Source organism: Hesperophylax consimilis, chromosome 11, assembly GCF_061612785.1.
Source record: "Hesperophylax consimilis isolate HC1 chromosome 11, BYU_Hcon_1.0, whole genome shotgun sequence".
NCBI classification, from domain to species: domain Eukaryota; kingdom Metazoa; phylum Arthropoda; class Insecta; order Trichoptera; family Limnephilidae; genus Hesperophylax; species Hesperophylax consimilis.
This window is the reverse complement of record NC_142846.1, coordinates 1,967,746-1,987,854: the sequence shown is the minus strand read 5'-3', so window position 1 is coordinate 1,987,854 and position 20,109 is coordinate 1,967,746. Positions and strand designations below refer to the sequence as shown.

General features: G+C 38.0%; 1 protein-coding gene across 2 annotated transcripts in view; it reads left to right on the top strand.

Annotated features, from left to right (window-relative positions):
- Window positions 1–10,816, top strand: part of LOC149419628 (nuclear exosome regulator NRDE2) — a 47,850-nt gene extending 37,034 nt beyond the window's left edge. For both annotated transcript variants that reach the window (XM_089637196.1, XM_089637195.1), the window contains exons 10-15: window positions 949–1,164; window positions 2,536–2,689; window positions 5,098–5,321; window positions 6,134–6,435; window positions 6,853–7,058; window positions 9,507–10,816. In XM_089637196.1, coding sequence (XP_089493322.1) covers window positions 949–1,164; window positions 2,536–2,689; window positions 5,098–5,321; window positions 6,134–6,435; window positions 6,853–7,058; window positions 9,507–9,623 — 1,219 coding nt within the window. In that variant the 3' untranslated portion in view covers window positions 9,624–10,816. The remainder of the gene's footprint in view (window positions 1–948; window positions 1,165–2,535; window positions 2,690–5,097; window positions 5,322–6,133; window positions 6,436–6,852; window positions 7,059–9,506) is intronic.
- Window positions 10,817–20,109: the final 9,293 nt, after the last annotated feature.

The following is a 20,109-nucleotide window of genomic DNA, read 5'->3' as shown; positions in this document are numbered from 1 at the left end:
TCGCCCTTCAGGAATTTCTAGAACTTTTTAGAGTATTCGAGAGCATTCCACAACATTCCAGAACATCCCGGAACATTCTGGAATGTTCGAGAATAGTCTGGAATGTTCGGAAACAATCTGGAACGTTCGGAAACACATTTCTGGTGGGATTGTTTGCGCTGGTGCTACGCTGTCTCGGGGAGAAAATAAAGGTCCCGTGCTAATTACTTCAATTTGTTTTAAATCGCTGTAACTCAATTATCGGTATTTGACCTTACCTGCTTTCTTTAAATATGCTCGACATCACACGTCTTGTTGCAAATTGATATTATGGCCTTGAGGGACACTGCAGTGATCATTGCACAAGCTTCCATAATAGACTCAAATTAAACACACTGAGGGAACACTTAACGTGTACACTGCACAGGTTTTCTTAACATACTGGTTTAGGTATGTAGGTACTCCACAATGTCAGACAGGGACAGGTAGTTGGGTAACAGGTAATTGGGTGGAGGAATGTAAGAACATATGTTACCCACCCATTTTCCTTATCAGAACATCCTCTCCTTCTTTTCCTTAAAAATTTAAATAGTGGAGTTGTAAAAAAAGGTTGCAGTGTTTACTCCATCACATTTGATGATCAACTTGAATGATGTTTTAGCTTTTGAACAAATTGTGATCAGCTGAACATGCCCGATATGCTTGACGGATGGAGACAATTTGATTAAAAGCTGTAATGGGCCGAGAATCGGTGTTGAACAAGAACTGTTCAGATGTGAATTATCGAAGAAGACACTGATCATCAATTTTTTTGTTACTAACAAAGACCAGATTTGTAAAGCTGAAAGTATTTATAAAAGGAAAAGATGAATTCCCTCAGGACCTATGGACCTATCAATAATAATTTTACGCATTACGCAGGAGTATGTAGGAATATTTGTCATCACACATGCTTTACAATGTTTGCAGATGGAAGGACATAAATGATCAGAAGGCGGCGTGCGCGGTGGTGAGGAAAGCCGTGAAGGACATGCTGAAGTCCCACCGCGATGACGTGTTGCTGTACGCAGAGTTTGCCGCCTTTGAAGCACAGGTGTTTGGGCGAGCCCGAGGAATCGCCGTCATGGAAACAGCTCTGAGAGCTACGCCGTGTGACAGAAGTGTTTCACGAGTTCATTTATCCAGGTATACTATTTTTTTTATCGTCTTTCAATCACGATAATCATTTTGGGCAGCGGGTGTGCGTACCACCGTCCCGGGAACAATCCATCGGATAACCAACACCTCTGTCATAGGCCGCTTGGTGGGCCAGATAGCGAGAGGCCGGTTGAAGGAGACCCTTTGATCTCTCCAGCCAGACTTTCTCGACCCACCGCCTTGCAACACAGTGGAAGAGATGGATTCAAATGTCCGCCATTCCTGGACAGAGTGTAAAATTGTGAATATTTTTTAAAAAGCCGACATTCCCAAGTTACAAATAACCTTACAATATTTGAATTCCTCCTACTCCCATCATTATAGTGTGACAATTTTGCTTGTGCAATGATGGAGAACTTAGTTAGCAGAGTATCGAACCCATGACGCCTGCATGTGTCTGCATGCATTCGTCCATTTAGCTACCTACCGATCTACTCTCATTGTCGTCTAGATGAGACCCCATCATTCAGAATTGAATGGCTTTAGCTATGTTAGTGTCTAGATTTGAATAGTCAGATTGAACTCTATTCGATCTCCCAACGTTCATCAAACGATGCCTCACATCAAATGAAAGCAGTGCAGTACCACATTCAAACACATAAAAACAGTTTTCTCTGTCTGTACCTTCAGTGTATAACCTGAAGAAGTACATATTATATTGCCACGCGTTTGGGTTACATTGTGGGGAGGGTTAAGGAAGGGGGTGTAGAGAAGCGGCCTAATATTGTTTTAGTCTCCCCCAATGACTCCCCAGACTGGGGGGGGCTTAAAAGCTTCATGGTACAAAAGGAGGTAATTTGAATTCTGCGCAGCGGCTGTCAAACTGAGGCACGCGCGGGTGGTGAGAAGGGCACGGGAACAATGTAGGTTTTTGGATTACAGGAATGTAACAATTATATTCCCAGGTAAAGCGGTTTTGTTGCTTTTTTGAGTGGTGTATTGTATAAATTATTTATTTATTCAGAATTGATGGCACACATGCTATTTACATACATGATAGTTATTGACAGTCAGAGAAAGATGAAAGAAAATATATTTTTTTAGATTATATAAATAAACAAGACGAAAGAAAAAAGAATATACATAAGTACAAAGTTAATGAAAGAAATGAAGAAGAAACAAAAAACCTGTTATGCAGAGACCTCGTTAAAAGATGCACTGCTAAAATGTTTAATTAGTACAGCTTTATACTTCAACAGAGGCATATTCAAAACATCAGCTAACATAGCACAAAAGTTACCAATGCTGTGTAATCTATTTAACAGATTTATAGCCTGAAACCGTAGTATGATTGTCACAATAATACATACTAGATATAAATGTATAAAACGTCGTAATCATTATGTATTTTGTTTGCAGGGCGTACATTGAAATGCTCCTAGCCGGCTCCCATGACCCCAAGAGCATCATGATGTCCATCAATGTGCTAATTGCCCTGGCCTCCTGCCGCCCGTTGCCCAAAGACCTGTTGACCGCCTGCAGTGATCAAGCCATTGAGGAAGCTCTTCAGATGGTACGTTGGATCCTTAAATAATAGAAACAAGGCAATTTACAATTTACATTTTTAAGGCACTCTATAAATGCTGGCGTCCCACAGGGATCGGTTCTGTCTCCGACTTTGTTTTTGTTGCACTTCAATGACCTTTTGACATATGCACCGATTCATTGTTACGCGGATGACAGTACAGTTCATGATGGCTTTTTGTTTGACAAGCCCCCAAAGGGCACACAAACTCCAACGGCTCGGAGGGCTTTGAAGCAGAGAATGGACGGTTATCTCGAGAGTATTTCCTCCTGGGGTAAAATAATCTCAAGACCCAATCCTGTCTGATTACGTCTAAAAGGGATCTAAATGATAATCTAGTCTCCTTCAACGGAAGCAATCTTCCGAACAGGCCTTCCATTGATATGCTTGGTGTAACTATAAGTGACCAGCTCAGGTATGGGGGCTTCATCGAAGCCAGAGTAAAGCTGGCCTCTCAGAAGCTGGGCGTACTGTACAGGGCCCGCAGATACTTTAATAGTACACAACTGCTGACCCTGTACAAATCGCAAGTGCGCCTACTGTCGAATTTGGCAGTCATCTCTGGTCCGGAGCCCCTAAATACCTGAAAAAAACCCTTGACTCTGTGCAAAAACGGGCGGTCCGTTTGATAGATTCCCCAATCTTAACAAACAACATTTGTACACGGTTGACATTTGTCACACGAGAACGGGTCGCTTCTACGATTCGTTCTTAAGTTCAACAGCTCGGCTGTGGAACGAACTGCCGGCCTCTGTGTTTCCTCCCTCCTACAACATGGGACTCTTCAAGACCCATGTTCACTCCTTCCTCTCCACAAAAAGACCCTCCACACAGCATCCCCAAAGATGACATAGGCCTTGAGGGAAATTATTTTCTTCAGGGCCTCCTGTGTGGGGTTAATATAAAAAAAAAAAAAAAAAAAAATTGTGCCAGGAATCATTATTAGTGTTGGAGTCAGACCATGCCGAAGAGTTATGCTGACGTCAGTAGCCTTTCCGAGGCATAGAGAAATAATAGTACATCCATGACATAGAGTGTATTTATTGACTGAATAATATCAATTAGTTACCTACTGAATGAGCTAAAATTATGTCAAACACATTTCCTCATCCCACTACTGCTGACGAGTTTTGACATCCGTTGAACTCCAATATTGTGTCACAGGATCTAGTTTAAACTCCGTCGCCCTCTGTTTAACTCGATTGCTTCGTCAGCGATCTTGGGAAATTCCTCCATCCAGGTGATAGGCAGCCACTGGTCGCTACCAAGTGATTTTAATGACATTGACTTCTTGAGTTTGATGAAATCGCACCTACGCAAAGTGGTGCCCTTTGCCTTTGTTTCTACCTACACACCAAATGCATAACTTTCATTGGCTCCACCGCTTTCAGAGTCTGTGCAGTTTGGATGTAGTTCGGCGATGGTAAGCATGCTACCATGCTATGTCTCCTATTGGTTAAAAAATTTATAATTTACAATATTAAATTTAATACTTTAACCTGATTTATTAATATTTTGGGGATCGTGAGTTCTAGCCATCTCTCAAGGAACCATCAAAATGAAAACACTTGAAACAAACATTGTATGGAACAATTGTTCGCTGGAAGTTACTGGATCTATTTCATTACTTTTGTTCGAGGTACCATATATTTAAAAGCGCTTACTGCTGTGCAGCGATTTGGAACTTTTGAGTTTCTTTTCAAGCTTGGTTCCAGCCTCCAGAGTAAATCTGCATTCGGCCTTGTGGGTAATAACTAATGGGTCGTCTCCCGAGTACCACAACTGAAGTCCACGGCTCTCCTTGCTGAAGTGAGGAGTTCTCCATCTCCGTATTGTCTCTGCCCCTCTTCTGTAGTTAATCATTTCTTTTATGGGCACGATTTTTGCATTAGCACTTGTTTTACTTCCGTCGATCACCATATAAGGTGATCCTTCTGATTGCACGTGACCAAGGCATGTTTTAAACTATATTGCTGCGTGATCGGCGTGATGGTGTATCCTCTATGATTTTTAGTCGTAGGGATACTTGATTAATGGAGGATATGGGCAACTCATAACACTGTGTTGGGATCAGTTAGTCTAATTCTTTTGTATGTTGGAATCGCTTCATGAGACAGGCAGTGTATTCAGTATTGCCCACCATTTGGCGAATTTATTAGCAAATGAATTTAGGCCGCAAAAAGACTTTAGCCATGTTTATTCAGCTAACAATATCATTCAGGGCTTACTTCATCTTTGGGAATGCTATGTGGAAGGTTATTTTTGAGGAAAGGAAGAGGCGAACCTGTTTTTGGAGGAAAGATACACAGATGCCGTCAAATCATACCACAGCCGAGCAGTTCAATACAAGATCTTGTTGTAGAAGTCACCCATTTTCATTTGAATTGCAATTTCAGTTCACCGATCACACCGACACCTTGCTCCTTGCCGTGAGCAGCTTTGATCGCGAGATGTTGCTCTGGGAGCACATGGTGCCTGACGCCACGCCCGACTGGATCTGCTGCCACGGCTGGCTGCTCTATCTCACCCAGGACAACCTCGCATTGAACAAGTTCTACAAGAAACTCAATGTGGCCACCTATGTGGAGAAGGTCGAGAATAAGGCCCTGGACTCTAAAAGGTGGATAATCTATTATTACTTAACCCCTAGAGTCTTTTGATATTTTGTCGTCAAGTTACTTCAAAAGATTTTTCCCGTTTGACGTAAATTTTAAAATAGATTCGCTATTTATGAACTCAGTCCAAAATGAAATATTATTTTTGAAAGCAGATTATAATAACGGACATATGCTATTAAACATATTTATATTCTGATTTAAAAATTGAAGGAAATTTTTTTCAATGTTTTTGTAGCTTACCAATAGTTTTTTCTTATAAATTGTAGAAATACAACTATAATAAAAATAAAAAACGTATTTATTTTATTTATTTCGGCTACTGGCATTATACCTAGCTCTCTCATTAAAAATTTAGGCGTATTAGATCTATCAAAAAATTTATTTATAAAAATGTAAAATTCAGTCATTTTAAATACATGTAGGATTACGAAAGATTTTTTAAATATTTATGTTGAGGGACCAGTAGGATTTATAGGCCCTGTTAGGAGTTCTACCGAGCCGAACCCTCTGATATGAAAATATCTGGAGTCGGTGAATGGTTTTCTCATTTGATCTCTGGTGAGTTGACGTGTTGTTCTTGTATTGTTCTGTATTTATTTTGCTTATATAATGCACTTGCATAATGTGAATTGACTAGATGATCATTTGTGGAAAAGTATGTGGAAGGGTTTAGTTTTTCCTATGGGGAAGATTTAACCCGGACATAAAGTCGGAAATTTATACATAAACATATTATTTTTACTAATATGCTGCTTCGACACACTAGTTTTCTGCTTTGTATTAATACTAAGTGAGATGATTCTGTTTATTTCAGACAACTGTGGCTACGAGAAATCATGCTGGAGTGGTTCGTTTCCGTGGTCCAATCCAACATCAGGATATCTCCCGAGGGCAACGTGGAGAACCCGCTGGCAGAGCAGAGGATCCTGGAACAGGCTGTGGAGGAGTTCCCCTGCAGTGGCTCCGTGTGCTGGAGGTGCAGCGACACCTGGTGCCAGGGTGGCCCCATCGGACGGATGCGACTGGTCAAACTGCTCACCGACACGGACAAACCCTCGCAAGTTCTGGCCATTGCTTTTCTGCTGAGGAACTTTGTGCATCTTTATCAGAAAGAAGGTAATTTATTAATTTCATTCTTTAACTTAACATTTTTTTTATTAAGGCATTTTCTGCATATTTCACCGTGATTCTGTGAATCTTCTGTTAGATCGTTTTTTACGCTTATAATAAAGAAGAATACTGTCTTCATCATTAGAGTCACTTGACATCATTTTAACCCCAATGATCAAGTTTAGTATTATTCGGGTAGCGCTGGGTACGGAAACCAGCATTAAAGGTTAGCACGTCAATAGGCGATATATGGTTGCATCACAATCGCGTAACTTGTAAGTATTTCTGTGTACGAAGGGCCTTCTTAGACGAATAATCGTTTGATATTTTACTGTTTATCGAATCTAGTTTATTTAAGTCCACAGATGTTTTAGTCTGTCGTCAGCATTGGCTATACTTTTATCACTTATTTATCATGTGTAGTTCCGAGCCACGAAGATTCCTGGCAGCCGGGCCACGCGCACCGCCTGCTGCGCTTGCTGCAGCTGCTCAGCCGCCGTCCCGGCTTGACGCGGACCGCCCTGCTCTGGAAGCTGTTCCTCGTCTTTGTGGCGGTGCACGCACAGACCTCGCTGGACGCACCCAAGAAGGTGCTCTACCAGGCACTGGATGAGTGCCCCTGGGATAAGGTGACTGAACTATCATATTACTGTTAAAAATACTCATTTCAGTTCTAACTACGTTTGTCTGTAACTATGGTTCGATGAACTCAAAAACTTTTGCTTTGAATTTAATTTAAGTGTCTTCATTTTCGGAGTTGGTACCGTTTGTTTGAAGAATTTTGACAAGCAATTTACCTACAATATAATATTTTTAACAGAAAATTATTTTAATTGCCGTTTTCAAAATTGGAACTGATTTATGGAGAATTGAGACTATGTGCGATTTTTAACGGGTCTGCACTAGTGTATTCCTGATATATTACTTTTTGGAGAATATGAAATGGATGTGAATATGTATGTAGCAAGTACAACATTCTTTCACAAACCAATATCTTTAAAATGCTGCCACAGGTCAGAATATTTGTTCATTACCGTTGTCCCTACCTAAAAAGATGCATAATAACATACCCATAACTGAACATTCATAGTTTTGTTGTTTGCAAAATTATTCCGGGCAAGGGCTCAATCATTATCTCATACGCTGTATTATTCCGGGCAAAGGCTCAATCATTGGCTCATACGCTGTATTATTCTGAACAAAGGTTCAATCATTGGCTCATACGCTGTATTATTCCGGGCAAGGGCTCAATCAATGGCTCATACGCTGTAACGGACGTAGTTGACCACATTATTTAATTTTATAAAATCTGTTTTACATTTATAAAATGTGCCTACCCCACGCCACTGGCGAAATCATCACTCCCCGCCACTGGTCATTTTGTCCAATTTTCGGCCCAGGCGGCTTGAAAACTTTAACCCCGAACGGCATCGATACCGTACCGCCCGCTCACCTGCCGCGTGGATCGATGTCCAACATTTTTTCTATGTAAAATTTACTAGGAAAAATCAATTTTTAAATATTGCAAATGTTTATATTTTACTTGTTCATCCCCTCGGCGGTAGTCAAATAAACACTATTTTCAATATACTACCGCTGAGGAGATATTAAAAAAGCTGTTTTTCACACATATGTATAACCATTTTTTGAACAATATTTTTTACCTTTTTTGCGTGTACAAAAATCCAGGAACCTCGTAGCATAGTGAATCTTATCTCTTTCTGAGTGCTATGTTACGGGGGACCTGGGAAAAATACCAACTTAAAAATGTTTTACAAATTTGATCGCTTTAAGATCATTTTTACACATTTATTTACAAACATTTCTTATTTTTTATCGTATCTTGACAAACAAAAAATCTAGTTGTCAAGATACACATTCTTATAACTACTATGCATTTAAACTATGTAATTGTTATTCATGTAAGCGTTCAAAATGTTTTCTAACTCGCAAATTTAAGCGACTACCTTCGACTGTGCTGCCGGCAAAATGAATATGCGACATTTTACAATCCCCCACCACTTTTGGGCTCCCAGCCCAAAGTCGGGCGCGAGTCATGCTAATTGAATATAAGCAGCCACATAATTAAAAATAAATCAGTTCATCTTTACCACCGAAACCAAGCGTTTTATTTATCTACAAGTGACTCCTGCCCAACATCTGCCTCACCTCGCCAAGTCTTCTGCTCCAAGATCTTCTGGTGTTACCTCCTCAAGACAAGCCGGCCCTCCTCTGGAAAACCGCCAACGCCAGAAGCGAGCAGAGACGACAGCACACCCAGTGCCCAACATTCACCAAGCCTGGGTGCGGGAGGCAGATTTCATCAAATATTACTACTATCATCATCATCGGCCGTAAAGGAGCATTCTCATCGGTTGAAGACACGGTTTGGACCCGGCGCCTAAATCTACAGTCTTGTGCGGACTCCCGTCCAGTACATACGCTATATTATTCCGAACAAAGGCTCAATCATTGGCTCATACGCTATATTATTTCGGCCCAGAGCTCAATCATTGGCTCATACGCTGTATTTTTCCGGGCAAGGACTCAATCATTGGCTCATACGCTTTATTATTTCAGGCAAGGGCTCAATCATTGGCTCATACGCTGTATTATTCCAGGCAAGGAATCAATCATTGGCTCATACGCTGGAATATTCCCGGCAAGGGCTCAATCATTGGCTCATACGCTGTATTATTCCGAACAAAGGCTCAATCATTCGCTCATACGCTGTATTATTTCGGGCAAGGGCTCAATCATTGGCTCATACGCTGTATTATTCCGGGCAAGGACTCGATCATTGGCTCATACGCTGTATTATTCCGAACAAAGGCTCAATCATTGGCTCATACGCTGTATTATTCCGAACAAAGGCTCAATCATTGGTTTATACGCTGTATTATTCCGAACAAAGGCTCAATCATTGGCTCATACGCTGTATTATTCCGAACAAAGGCTCAATCATTGGCTCATACGCTGTATTATTCCGGGCAAAGGCTCAACCATTGGCTCATACAAAACTTAAACATAGACAATATTAAATATACTAATTTGCAATAAATAATGTATGTTTGCAGGGCATCTATAGACTGGGCTGCATTCAAATCCCCCCCGAGTTTGCTGATCTGGTGGACCTTATGGTGGAGAAACAGATCCGGCTTCACGCCATGCCTGAAGAGCTGCAGCCACTTTAAACATATCTTACTATACATAAAGTATTTACATTTACATTCATTATCCGTTGGGACACCATTTGTCATATTCGACATATGTTAATGCTGTTTTTCTCTAATGTGAATACCGCAAGAGATCCAACTGTCTAGAGTCAGTGTTACTACGTCATCCCCAATTGGGGTATGTTCTGTAGCTGAAGGGAGTGGGGACAGAATGGAGACGGATAAGAAGCTGGTTGGGAGGTATCAGGATATTCAGATCTCGTCACTAAACACGCTTAAAGCAATTGAAGACCTTGGGGAGAAAAACTCAAATGTTACAAATGGATTATTTTTCAGGAAAGTATTGTAATTGAATACCGTGGAACGGTTCTACTGTTCGTTTTTTTGTATTTTAAAAATAATGAATCATAGATTCACACTTTACGCACTGAATAGGTTTAGAAAATATAATTAATTAAGAATGTATGTATAATTAAATATTAATATGAAAAGTCAATGTGACATTAATGTGCTGTTTTTACAAAAGATTTGTAATTTTGCTGCTTTTTTCTTCAAAATATGGAGAATTTAGTATGAAAGGTGGAATAAAAATAACAATAATTAACAAACATCAAACAGTGAGTGAAAGAAGTGAACTAATGAAAAATTGCGCCGAGTTGCTGTTTTCAAACAAAAACTTCTCACAGTCAATTTGAAGGACATACGATTTTTTTTTAGAAATATTTAAAACAAACGTTGCATGGAGCCACAGACAAACAACTGAAAAATGAAATAAAATCTTTTTGGAAAAATATTATTCTTTGAGGTTTTTTTCTCCAAGGTCTTCAATTTAAAGCAAGTTCCCCATTCTGAATGGTGGTCTTTCACCAAGGGGATACTGAGAGTATCTACCACTCTGATGTTGTGCGAGGTGTGGGAAAAAACAATTGTTTTTGTATAGCCAGTCCAACACGTTAGAAGATGTTAAATTGACTTTTGAAATTGGATGTAATTCCTTCCTTGAGCTTTTTGTTGTCGATTGTAGATCAATCCAAAATCAATACAAAAAAAAATGCCTTGAGCGATGGAGGTTTCTGGGTGTTCGTTTTGGATTCGCCCACTCTCATTCAAAAATAATACCTCAACATATAAACTGCTTACTGTGGTTTAAACCAAATTAATCCAACTAGATTTCATTGTTTATCCCATATTTGTAGGTTTTATATAAAAAAAATAAATTGTTTATATAAATTTAGGAAGCCATCGTTTAAGGCATAGTTTCATTGTTTGACTGGTTATTGAGTACTATAAATAACTTTATTAGATATGTTTAAATTGTCTGTATGTAATGTCTTTATAATATAGCCAATAAAGTCTTAGTAATATTATGAAAATAGCTGTTTTATATTTTATTTTTTTTTGTATTCAATACAGAACATTAATTTATTGTCACTAAACAAAATATGTACACATTAACCCCTCAAGATAATTTGTTCGCTTTTGAGAACAGTTTGTATTAGGTCTCATAGAAATCATTATATCTCCTTTACCGTCATAGTGAGAAATATGACCTAAACAGTGCTAGAAAGAGAAAACACCACGCTTTATATTCAAATCTAAAAATTAATCACAGAAGAATTAAAATGAATACCTTTATGAAACCAAAGGTTTCGATCGCAATTCCGAACAAAATTTATGAAACTTTGCAAATTTTTTACTAATTATTTTTTTTATGAAATTACAAAAAAGTAAGAAGACATTTGTATTATATTATTTTTCAAATAAAATGTGTTTTTTTTAAAATATTTTTTCGTTAATCAGAAATTTTAGTTACATAAAACGTAAAGTGAGTCATTTAAAAAATAAAATTATGTATTCATTCAAAATTTTATTATTTCAATAATTATTTGTTTATTTCTAAAAATTAAATTTGAAAGTGTATTTCATAACCTTTCAAAAACAGTTTTTAGTTTTCTGATACATTCAGAAATATTCCATTTGTTTGGATTTTATTGCAAATAGGAAATACTTTGACCTTCTGACAGAATATGCCAGAAGCCTGAGGGGTCAATTAAAAATAATCTGTGCATTAAAACAATTATAAAAGTTTTAACAAGTTCTAAAATAATGACATAATATTAACAATCTTCTTTTCATCAACTTCTGAAAGCTTGGTTTTAAGTATATATGTAACAATATGTTGTGGCGCATTCCCGCCTCGTCTATTCTATGATCTATGAAATAGATTAGTAAGAAAAGGCTTTCTGTGCCATAGAACGCCCGATAGAAATATAAATAAATGCTGAATCATTTTCAACTTTCGTTTTTTTCTATATAGAATCGACCCTAGAATAGAATCGTCTAAACAGCATATACCACACGCCGCACAGTATAGTAATATCTATGGTTATGTCAAATAAAAAAGGAGTATTCCACATCACTGAAATACAGAGTTTTCCAATAAGAGGTGTTATTTTTATATTCAATCGTAAAAGATCAATGGTTTCGTTGCTTGTGTGGCACGTAGCGCCGTCTTGTTGAAAGTAAACATTGTCCAGATCAATACCATCCAATTCCGGCCATAAAAAATCATTAATCATCTCTCGATAGCGCAATCCATTCACCGTAACTGTTGCTCCAGCCTCATTTTCGAAAAAGTAAGGTCCAATGACTCTGCCGGACCATAAACCGCATTAAACAGTCACACGTTGAGAATAGAGAGGCTTTTCAACAATAACTCTTGGGTTTCCGAGCCCCAGATGCGACAATTTTGCTTGTTGACGAAGCCACCGAGGTGGAAATGGGCCTCATCACTCAAGATGATTTGCATTTGATTCACTCAAGTGAATTTTAATAATTTCAATGCGTTGTTGAAGCGTGTATCGTTCCATTTTTATTGGCGTAGTTTCTACTTGTCAAATGTCAAAAAATGACAGCTTCAAAAGTAACATCTACCGAAATAGCGGGCTATTCAAAATAACACCTCTTATTAGAAAACCCTGTAGAATAGAAATACATACAACTACATAGTGTGAACGCACGACAATTACTTTCCACGTCACTATAGAACGGTTTGTTCTATGAAATAGATCGTAGAATAGATCAGGTGGGGTCCCAGCTTTATGGAAAGTATTTGCTTTTACGGAGAATAATAATGTTTTACAGTTTTTATTAGGTGGCAGACCAAATGACAAATTTGTTACTTATTAGCTTGTTTTTTAGAAATATATATTTTATAAAATTATCTCCACACAGAAGTCTTAAGGTTTCCCATATCATTTATAGGAATGCATTGCAGAGGATTTGTTTAACAAAAGGAAGGAGGGAGGAAACACGAAAGCTTGGCAGCTCATTTCACATCTTCATGTGGCCAATGTCAGCTACGTTCAAATGTCACGTACGAGTTTGGCGAGATTCCTGGCTGTGAACCGGTGCTAAAGTGATCAATAATTATTGCAATATTTATGCCACAGATGGGAATGCTACCAATGTAATATAATGATCTGCCGGTATTTAAATGGAAGATGCTCCTAGGAACTCACTCCCAACATCTGCTCGCAGTTAAAATTTGTTATATTTCACACAGTTGACATTTGTGTCGTTTTAAAGTTCAACAGCTCGACTGTGGAACGATTTGCCGGCCTCTGTGTTTCCTCCCTCCTACAACATGGCTTTCTCCAAGATCCATGTTCACTCCTTCCTCTCCTCAAAAGGAGCCTTCAGACATCCCCAAAGATGATCCCGTGTGGAATGAAAATAATTATGTATAATAATCAATTGACTTTTCTGGCTAGATTCTCACTATAATAAATTAAACTATAAACATAAAAAAATGTCTTATTGAAGAACCATGCCCGTTTACCTAACTACGTAGATGTTGCATTTGAGATCCGTGAAGTTTGTTGAAGTTTTTTGAAGTAAAGATTAACACGTTGCTTACGGTGTGCACATATTTGTGCGTTTCAGAAACCTCACATTGCGGCGGGGTGCACATTTTTGTGCATTTCTACGACCTTCAACTTCACATACAAAAAACACGTCTTAACTTGTAATTTCTTCTGTTATATTGGCTTTGCTGTGTATCGGTTAGGTGTCGCTATTTTAAACACAGCATTATGGATTCTTTTCTGGTTCAAAACATTGCTAAAAGTCATCATTAATTTCAATGAAATATTGGAAATTAATTTTAAACAAAGACAATAAATAGGTGGTATTTTTTCTTCCTCGTCAAAAAATGAAATGAAATATGTAGATCATTGACCTTTACTTTAGTCGTTAGCTGATACTTATGACGAAATAAACTCAAGTAGGGAAGCCCTTATATCAATTTTTATTCGCAGCTGTTGTGATTTCAGTGCTTGTTAAACTGTGTTGTTATTATGGAATATTAATTTTAAACATTATAAAATGCGTATATGACTTTTTTTATTATTGTGATTTGTGGACTTATGTGATTTTATTTCGAGACGTTAGACATTTACAATTACAATATACAATAAGGATCCAGCAGAAATCAGAAGGAGAATCACAGCAGCCAACAAAACATACTTCTCTTTGCTGCCAGTGTTTAAGTCACGTAGTGTCCACAGAAAAACCAAAATAACCATATATAAGACCATTGTAAGAACTGTATTGGCACATGGATGTGAGGCGCTGACACTGACGGTAAAGATGGCTGAAATGCTGGATACTTTTGAAAGAAAGGTGCTGAGAAGAATATGTGGACCCGTGAAAGAGGGCGAACAGTGGCGTATCCGGCACAATATAGAATTGTACGATATATATAAGGCCCCTAGCATCTCTGCACACATGAGACTCCTCAGGCTGAGATGGGCTGGGCATGTACAGAGAATGCCGGATACACGCGTCCCAAAAAGAATTCCGACTGGTCACCCAGGTGGAAAGAGAAAAGTGGGAAGACCCAGACTGAGGTGGGAAGATGAGGTAAGAGGGGATGCAGAACAGCTTCTCCAGGTGACAAACTGGAAGTCAGCCGCTGAGGACAGGAGGAGTTGGAGGCGACTGTTACAGGAGGCCAAAGCTCGATATGGGCTGTAGTGCCATCGAAGAAGAAGAAGAAGAAGACATTTACAATTACATTTGTATTTTTTCGAGTTCATTCGAGAGCATCATCGTGGAATAATTAAATGTGTATTTAAATTTTTTTTTTACTTTCGTGATTTGATTTTACGCCTTTTGGGATTACGATTTTTTTTTTATAAACCTAAAATGGACGATAGAGAGGATACTTTCGTCGAAGAACATTTTGAAGACTATCTTTCAGACATACCCAATGACGCTGAAGAAGAAATCAATGACCTTCACGAAGTTTACAGTTTTACGTAGAAGTTCAAGACCGCGTGTCATGCGCATATCATCCTCTGAAGAATCTTCAGAAGACATCCCTGATATAACCCTGGATTGGTCAGAATTTGATCCTCCTAAGAATTTGCCTGATTTCGAAGGTGTACCGGGTCTAAAAGTTTTCCCTGAAAATCGATCAAGTCTAGGGGATGTTACATCGCTATTTATAGGAGATGATTTGTTCGACAAAATAACCAATGAAACAAACATATACCATGAAAGAAATCATCACAACTATGCGACATCAGCTCACGCCCTAAAATGGAAAGATGTAACGATTCAAGAATTAAAAAAATGGTTTGGCTTAGTTCTTATAATGGCGCTAGTCCGAAAAAATACCATGGGCGATTATTGGTCCACAAATCCTCGGATAGAGACCCCATATTTCCGAAAGACAATGAGCCGCGATAGATTTCGACAAATTTTACGAAATCACCATTTTTCTAATAATGAAGAAATCCCGACCGCTAGCACAAACCGTCTGATCAAAATTCAAACTGTAATCGACTACTTCACGAAGAAATTCCAGGAAGTGTATACGCCAAATCAAAATCTATCTCTAGACGAAGGGATGATTCCGTGGAGAGGTCGTCTGAAATGTCGCGTGTACAATCCCATGAAAATTGTAAAATATGGAATCCTGAATAGGATGATTTGTGAATCAAAGAGTGGATATATCTGTAATTTTAAATTATATTCAGGTATAAGTGCTACGTTAGATTCCACAATAATCCAATTGCTGTCACCGTACCTAATATAGTTGCCCATCAAAAAACCAAAATGCATTGTAGATTACAATAATTTGGTGTTGATCTTGCAGACCAACAATCCAATATACAGAAAATCTTTAAAGTGGACCCTTCATTGTGGAATTTTCAATGATTTCCAAATTTTTAAAAAACTTAACGTACCTAATAAACTTTGCTTCCGCGACTTTTTGTTACAAGTTGCAGAGACCTGGCTTGAAGATAGTTCTTCCGCAGCAGCCACACAAATAAGTACACCTACTTGTGTCACGGCGAGAACTCCTTTTTTTGATCCACATGATAGACTGTCTGGCATTTTGAAAAACCACGAATTGGTAAAAATAACGAGTGAGAAAACTAAAAACTTAGTAAGACGCAATTGTAGAGTTTGTGCGAAGCTCAAAATACGGAAGCCAAGTGCGTTCATGTGTAAACAATGCAAAATTCCGCTTCATGTTGGTAAATGTTTCCAAACATACCACACCAAGAAAAAATATGTTTAAATTTAATTAGTTTTAGAACGTGTTCTATTTTTTCCTATCATATTTTATCCTATTATATTATTGTAATAAGTAAACTTATTATTACCCCTGAGTCATTATTAAATATTAAATATTTTTTTATTACTATTTTTGTTTTATTGATATAAGCTCCACAGTTTGAAGTTTCCTGACATACATCCTGTAGTGGGATTGCGATCTATTTTCGCCCGCCGCAAGTGGCAGTTTTTTAACAAACATCTCCGTAGCTAGTGTGTTAAATACTTGGTACTCATTTTCCAAACATTAGTTGACTAAGAAAAAAATCGTTGTACAAGTGATCATGATCAAAAGCACTTGTGGATTGGTGGCGTGGTTGCGATAAGAAGTCGTTAGGGATCTGGATGTGGTTGTGGAAGAAGCGTCATTGGCTTGGTCGGGGCAGTCCTCCAGGTCGTCGTTCCCGCTCCGCATCTTATTCGGTGCAGAGCGCTCCGCCACGTGCTCGTACACACTCTTCGGCACGTCGCTGACGGACATTACATTTTGACAGTGCTCGCAGAACTCTCTGGTGTGGAAAAAAGAAGAATAATGATTCAACCTACATAATATATCATTATAGAAGAACATAATACTAACAAATCTGTACAAAACATGAAACAGAACAAGACGCACAAAATAAAAAGATAACGGTCACAACTAGGAAACGAACCCAGAATCTCTCGTCTTACCGGTACAGTGTCTTAACCACTCGACCATTGGGACCTAGTTATTAAACTTCATATTTCAAATTCAGAATTAACAATAATCTTGCAGCTAATTTTCCCATATTTTTTTGCAGCTACCTTTTTAAAGTATCATGATTGTGAAGCTTTGTGAATATTTTATTAATTATTTTTATATAAAACACAAGATAGAGGTAGCAATAATGTTTCTAATACATTTGCCTAAAAAAGAGAGGTAGCAATAATGTTTCTAATACATTTGTCTAAAAAGAGAGGTAGCAATAATGTTTCTAATACATTTGTCTAAAAAAGAGAGGTAGCAATAATGTTTCGAATACATTAAAATAAAAAATTACAAAAAAGAGAGGTAGCAATAATATTTCTAATACATTTGTCTAAAAAAGAGAGGTGGCAATAATGTTTCTAATACATTTGTCTAAAAAAAGAGAGGTAGCAATAATGTTTCTAATACATTAAAAATAAAAAATAAAAAATTACAAAAAAGAGAGGTAGCAATAATGTTTGTAATACATTTGCCTAAAAAAGAGAGGTAGCAATAATGTTTCTAATACATTAAAAATAAAAAATAAAAAATTACAAAAAAGAGAGGTAGCAATAATGTTTGTAATACATTTGCCTAAAAAAGAGAGGTAGCAATAATGTTTCTAATACATTTGTCTAAAAAAGAGAGGTAGCAATAATGTTTCTAATACATTTGTTTATAAAAATATTTATTTTTTATCATTATCAATAATTTTAGTTCTGTGTTTAGACGAAAAAAGTGGTCTGCCATTTTTTAAACTTTTTATATTTATTTCTATCAATAAAATTTGAACGCCTATTTCATCACCTTACAAAAAACTTTTTTTGTTTCGGATACTTTATTTGGATTTTGTTGCGAAGCGGAAATACACATAAATTTTCCGTCTTTCTGACAGCACCTTTAAGAAATATAATTTTCAATATTCCAGAGGCCTAAGGGGTTAATAAATAAATATAGTCTCTGAATAGAACAGATTCTATATCAGAAATATAGTGATTTTTTCAATGTTGGTTCAAATTTACGGAAATACACACTGTATATTGCAAAAATACATAACGTTAACTCGTTAAGACACCATAAATGTAATCTTTAATTACGAAATAAGACTTTGACGTTGAATGTAAAGATGGGACATAGTTAAAACATACCACCTTTTAACGTAGAGATGGGACATGGTTAAAACACACCACCTTTTGATGTAGAGATGGGACATGGTTAAAACACACCACCTTTTGATGTAGAGATGGGACATGGTTAAAAATACCACCTTTTGATGTAGAGTTGGGACATGGTTAAAACACACCACCTTTTATGTAGAGATGGGACATGGTTAAAAATACCACCTTTTGATGTAGAGTTGGGACATGGTTAAGGCTGGCCGCATACATACGTTTTTCGTATTCGATTTCCGAATTCGTTTTCCGTATTCGGACATCCGAATGCACGGAATCAGTAGAAAATACATTAACTGCCGCACACGTTCGTTTTAGTTCCGAACGGAACAAATTCCTTACGCACGTTCCGAATTCCAGCCGGCGCGTTTGGAGAAAACTAATGGAAAAAACCTAATGACGTCATGTGGAACGCAGCTATTGCATACAGTTTGTTTGTGCCGACGCAAACGTACGGAAATTTCCATTCGTAATTCAGTGTTGCCAACGGATCTTGACCTAATAGCGCCGTTTCTCATACATAAGGTAGCGTAAAGTAGCCGAATTTGCTGTTAGGTGGGACATGTTTAAAATTGATGTTTTTACGTGAAAATAAAAAAATTTCGTGTGGGGGGTGGCTAGAGAATTTCAAAAAAATAAAATTTGTCCCAAGAAAATAAAAAAAATTCATGGGGAGGGTGGCTAGAGAATTTCAAGAAAATATAAAATTTGTCCCCAGAAAAATAAATTTCATGGGGGGGGGGGTGGCTAGAGAATTTCGGGACATGTTTAAAATTGATGTTTTTGAAGTAGCTTGGCGACCAGTCGCCTTTTAGATTTTTTCGGCGCCGATTCTCGCTCTGAGTAGCCTAAATGGCGATATATCGCCCTTGTTGGCAACACTGGTTCTGACGTTTATACATTCCGAATGAAGAAAAACGAACGTTTGCGCTAGTCTCACGGAATTCCGAATACGGAAAACGAATTCGTAAATCGAATACGGAAAACGTATGTATGCGGCCAGCCTAAAACACACCACCTTTTGATGTAGAGATGGGACATGGTTAAAACACACCACCTTTTGATGTAGAGATGGGACATGGTTAAAAATACCACCTTTTGATGTAGAGATGGGACATGGTTAAAAATACCACCTTTTGATGTAGAGTTGGGACATGGTTAAAACACACCACCTTTTGATGTAGAGATGGGAACTGGTTTCAAGCAATTTTTCGATTATGAATATTGTGATTCTGGTAAAAATATATTTACTATGTATTATTTATTCTACAGGAAATTACTCAATATGGATAAAAGCTCACTGAGGGAACTGGTAGGACTGCTAACTAGACACTGCTTGCTGACTGTCATCTCAGAAGACACATGCAGTTGTTGAGATTAGAAAACACCAATAGATGCAGTAAATGTGAAGAGGATGAAGAGACTCCAATTCACCTACGGTGCCAATGTCCCGCTCTGTTGGGAACAAGGCTCAGATACCTGGGAAGACACATTGCGGGGCCAGGAGACGGCCAACTATCCAATGACAACCTGAACCTGGTGAACTTTATCAAAGGGACCGGGTTAGTGTTAAAATGAATGAAGTGAAATGGGAGATAGCCCAATGGATCTATGGCCAGAGTGGCCGTGGGAACTATCCTTAAACCGTATTGGCTTTATTAAAAATAAAAATAGTAGAAAAAATAAGACTTACTTTTGGCATGTGCGGGCACACTTGAGGAACTCGTTGTCTTCATGAACAGCCTGGTATATGGCGGGATCCCCACACTTCGACTTGCTATAGCTCATGATGCCCACCAGGGTGTTTCCGTCTATCAGGGGGGCTCCGTAATCTTTCTGTTACGCAGAAGAGACATTGTCATAAAGGTAACAATAAAAAAGAATGCTGTCCAACACTCTAAGGGGGTATTTCACTATGTCGGGCTAAATATCTGACTAGCTATCCGTTGGCTGGCTTTAAAGATCAGAATAACTTCGTTATTCAACGGCGACCGTT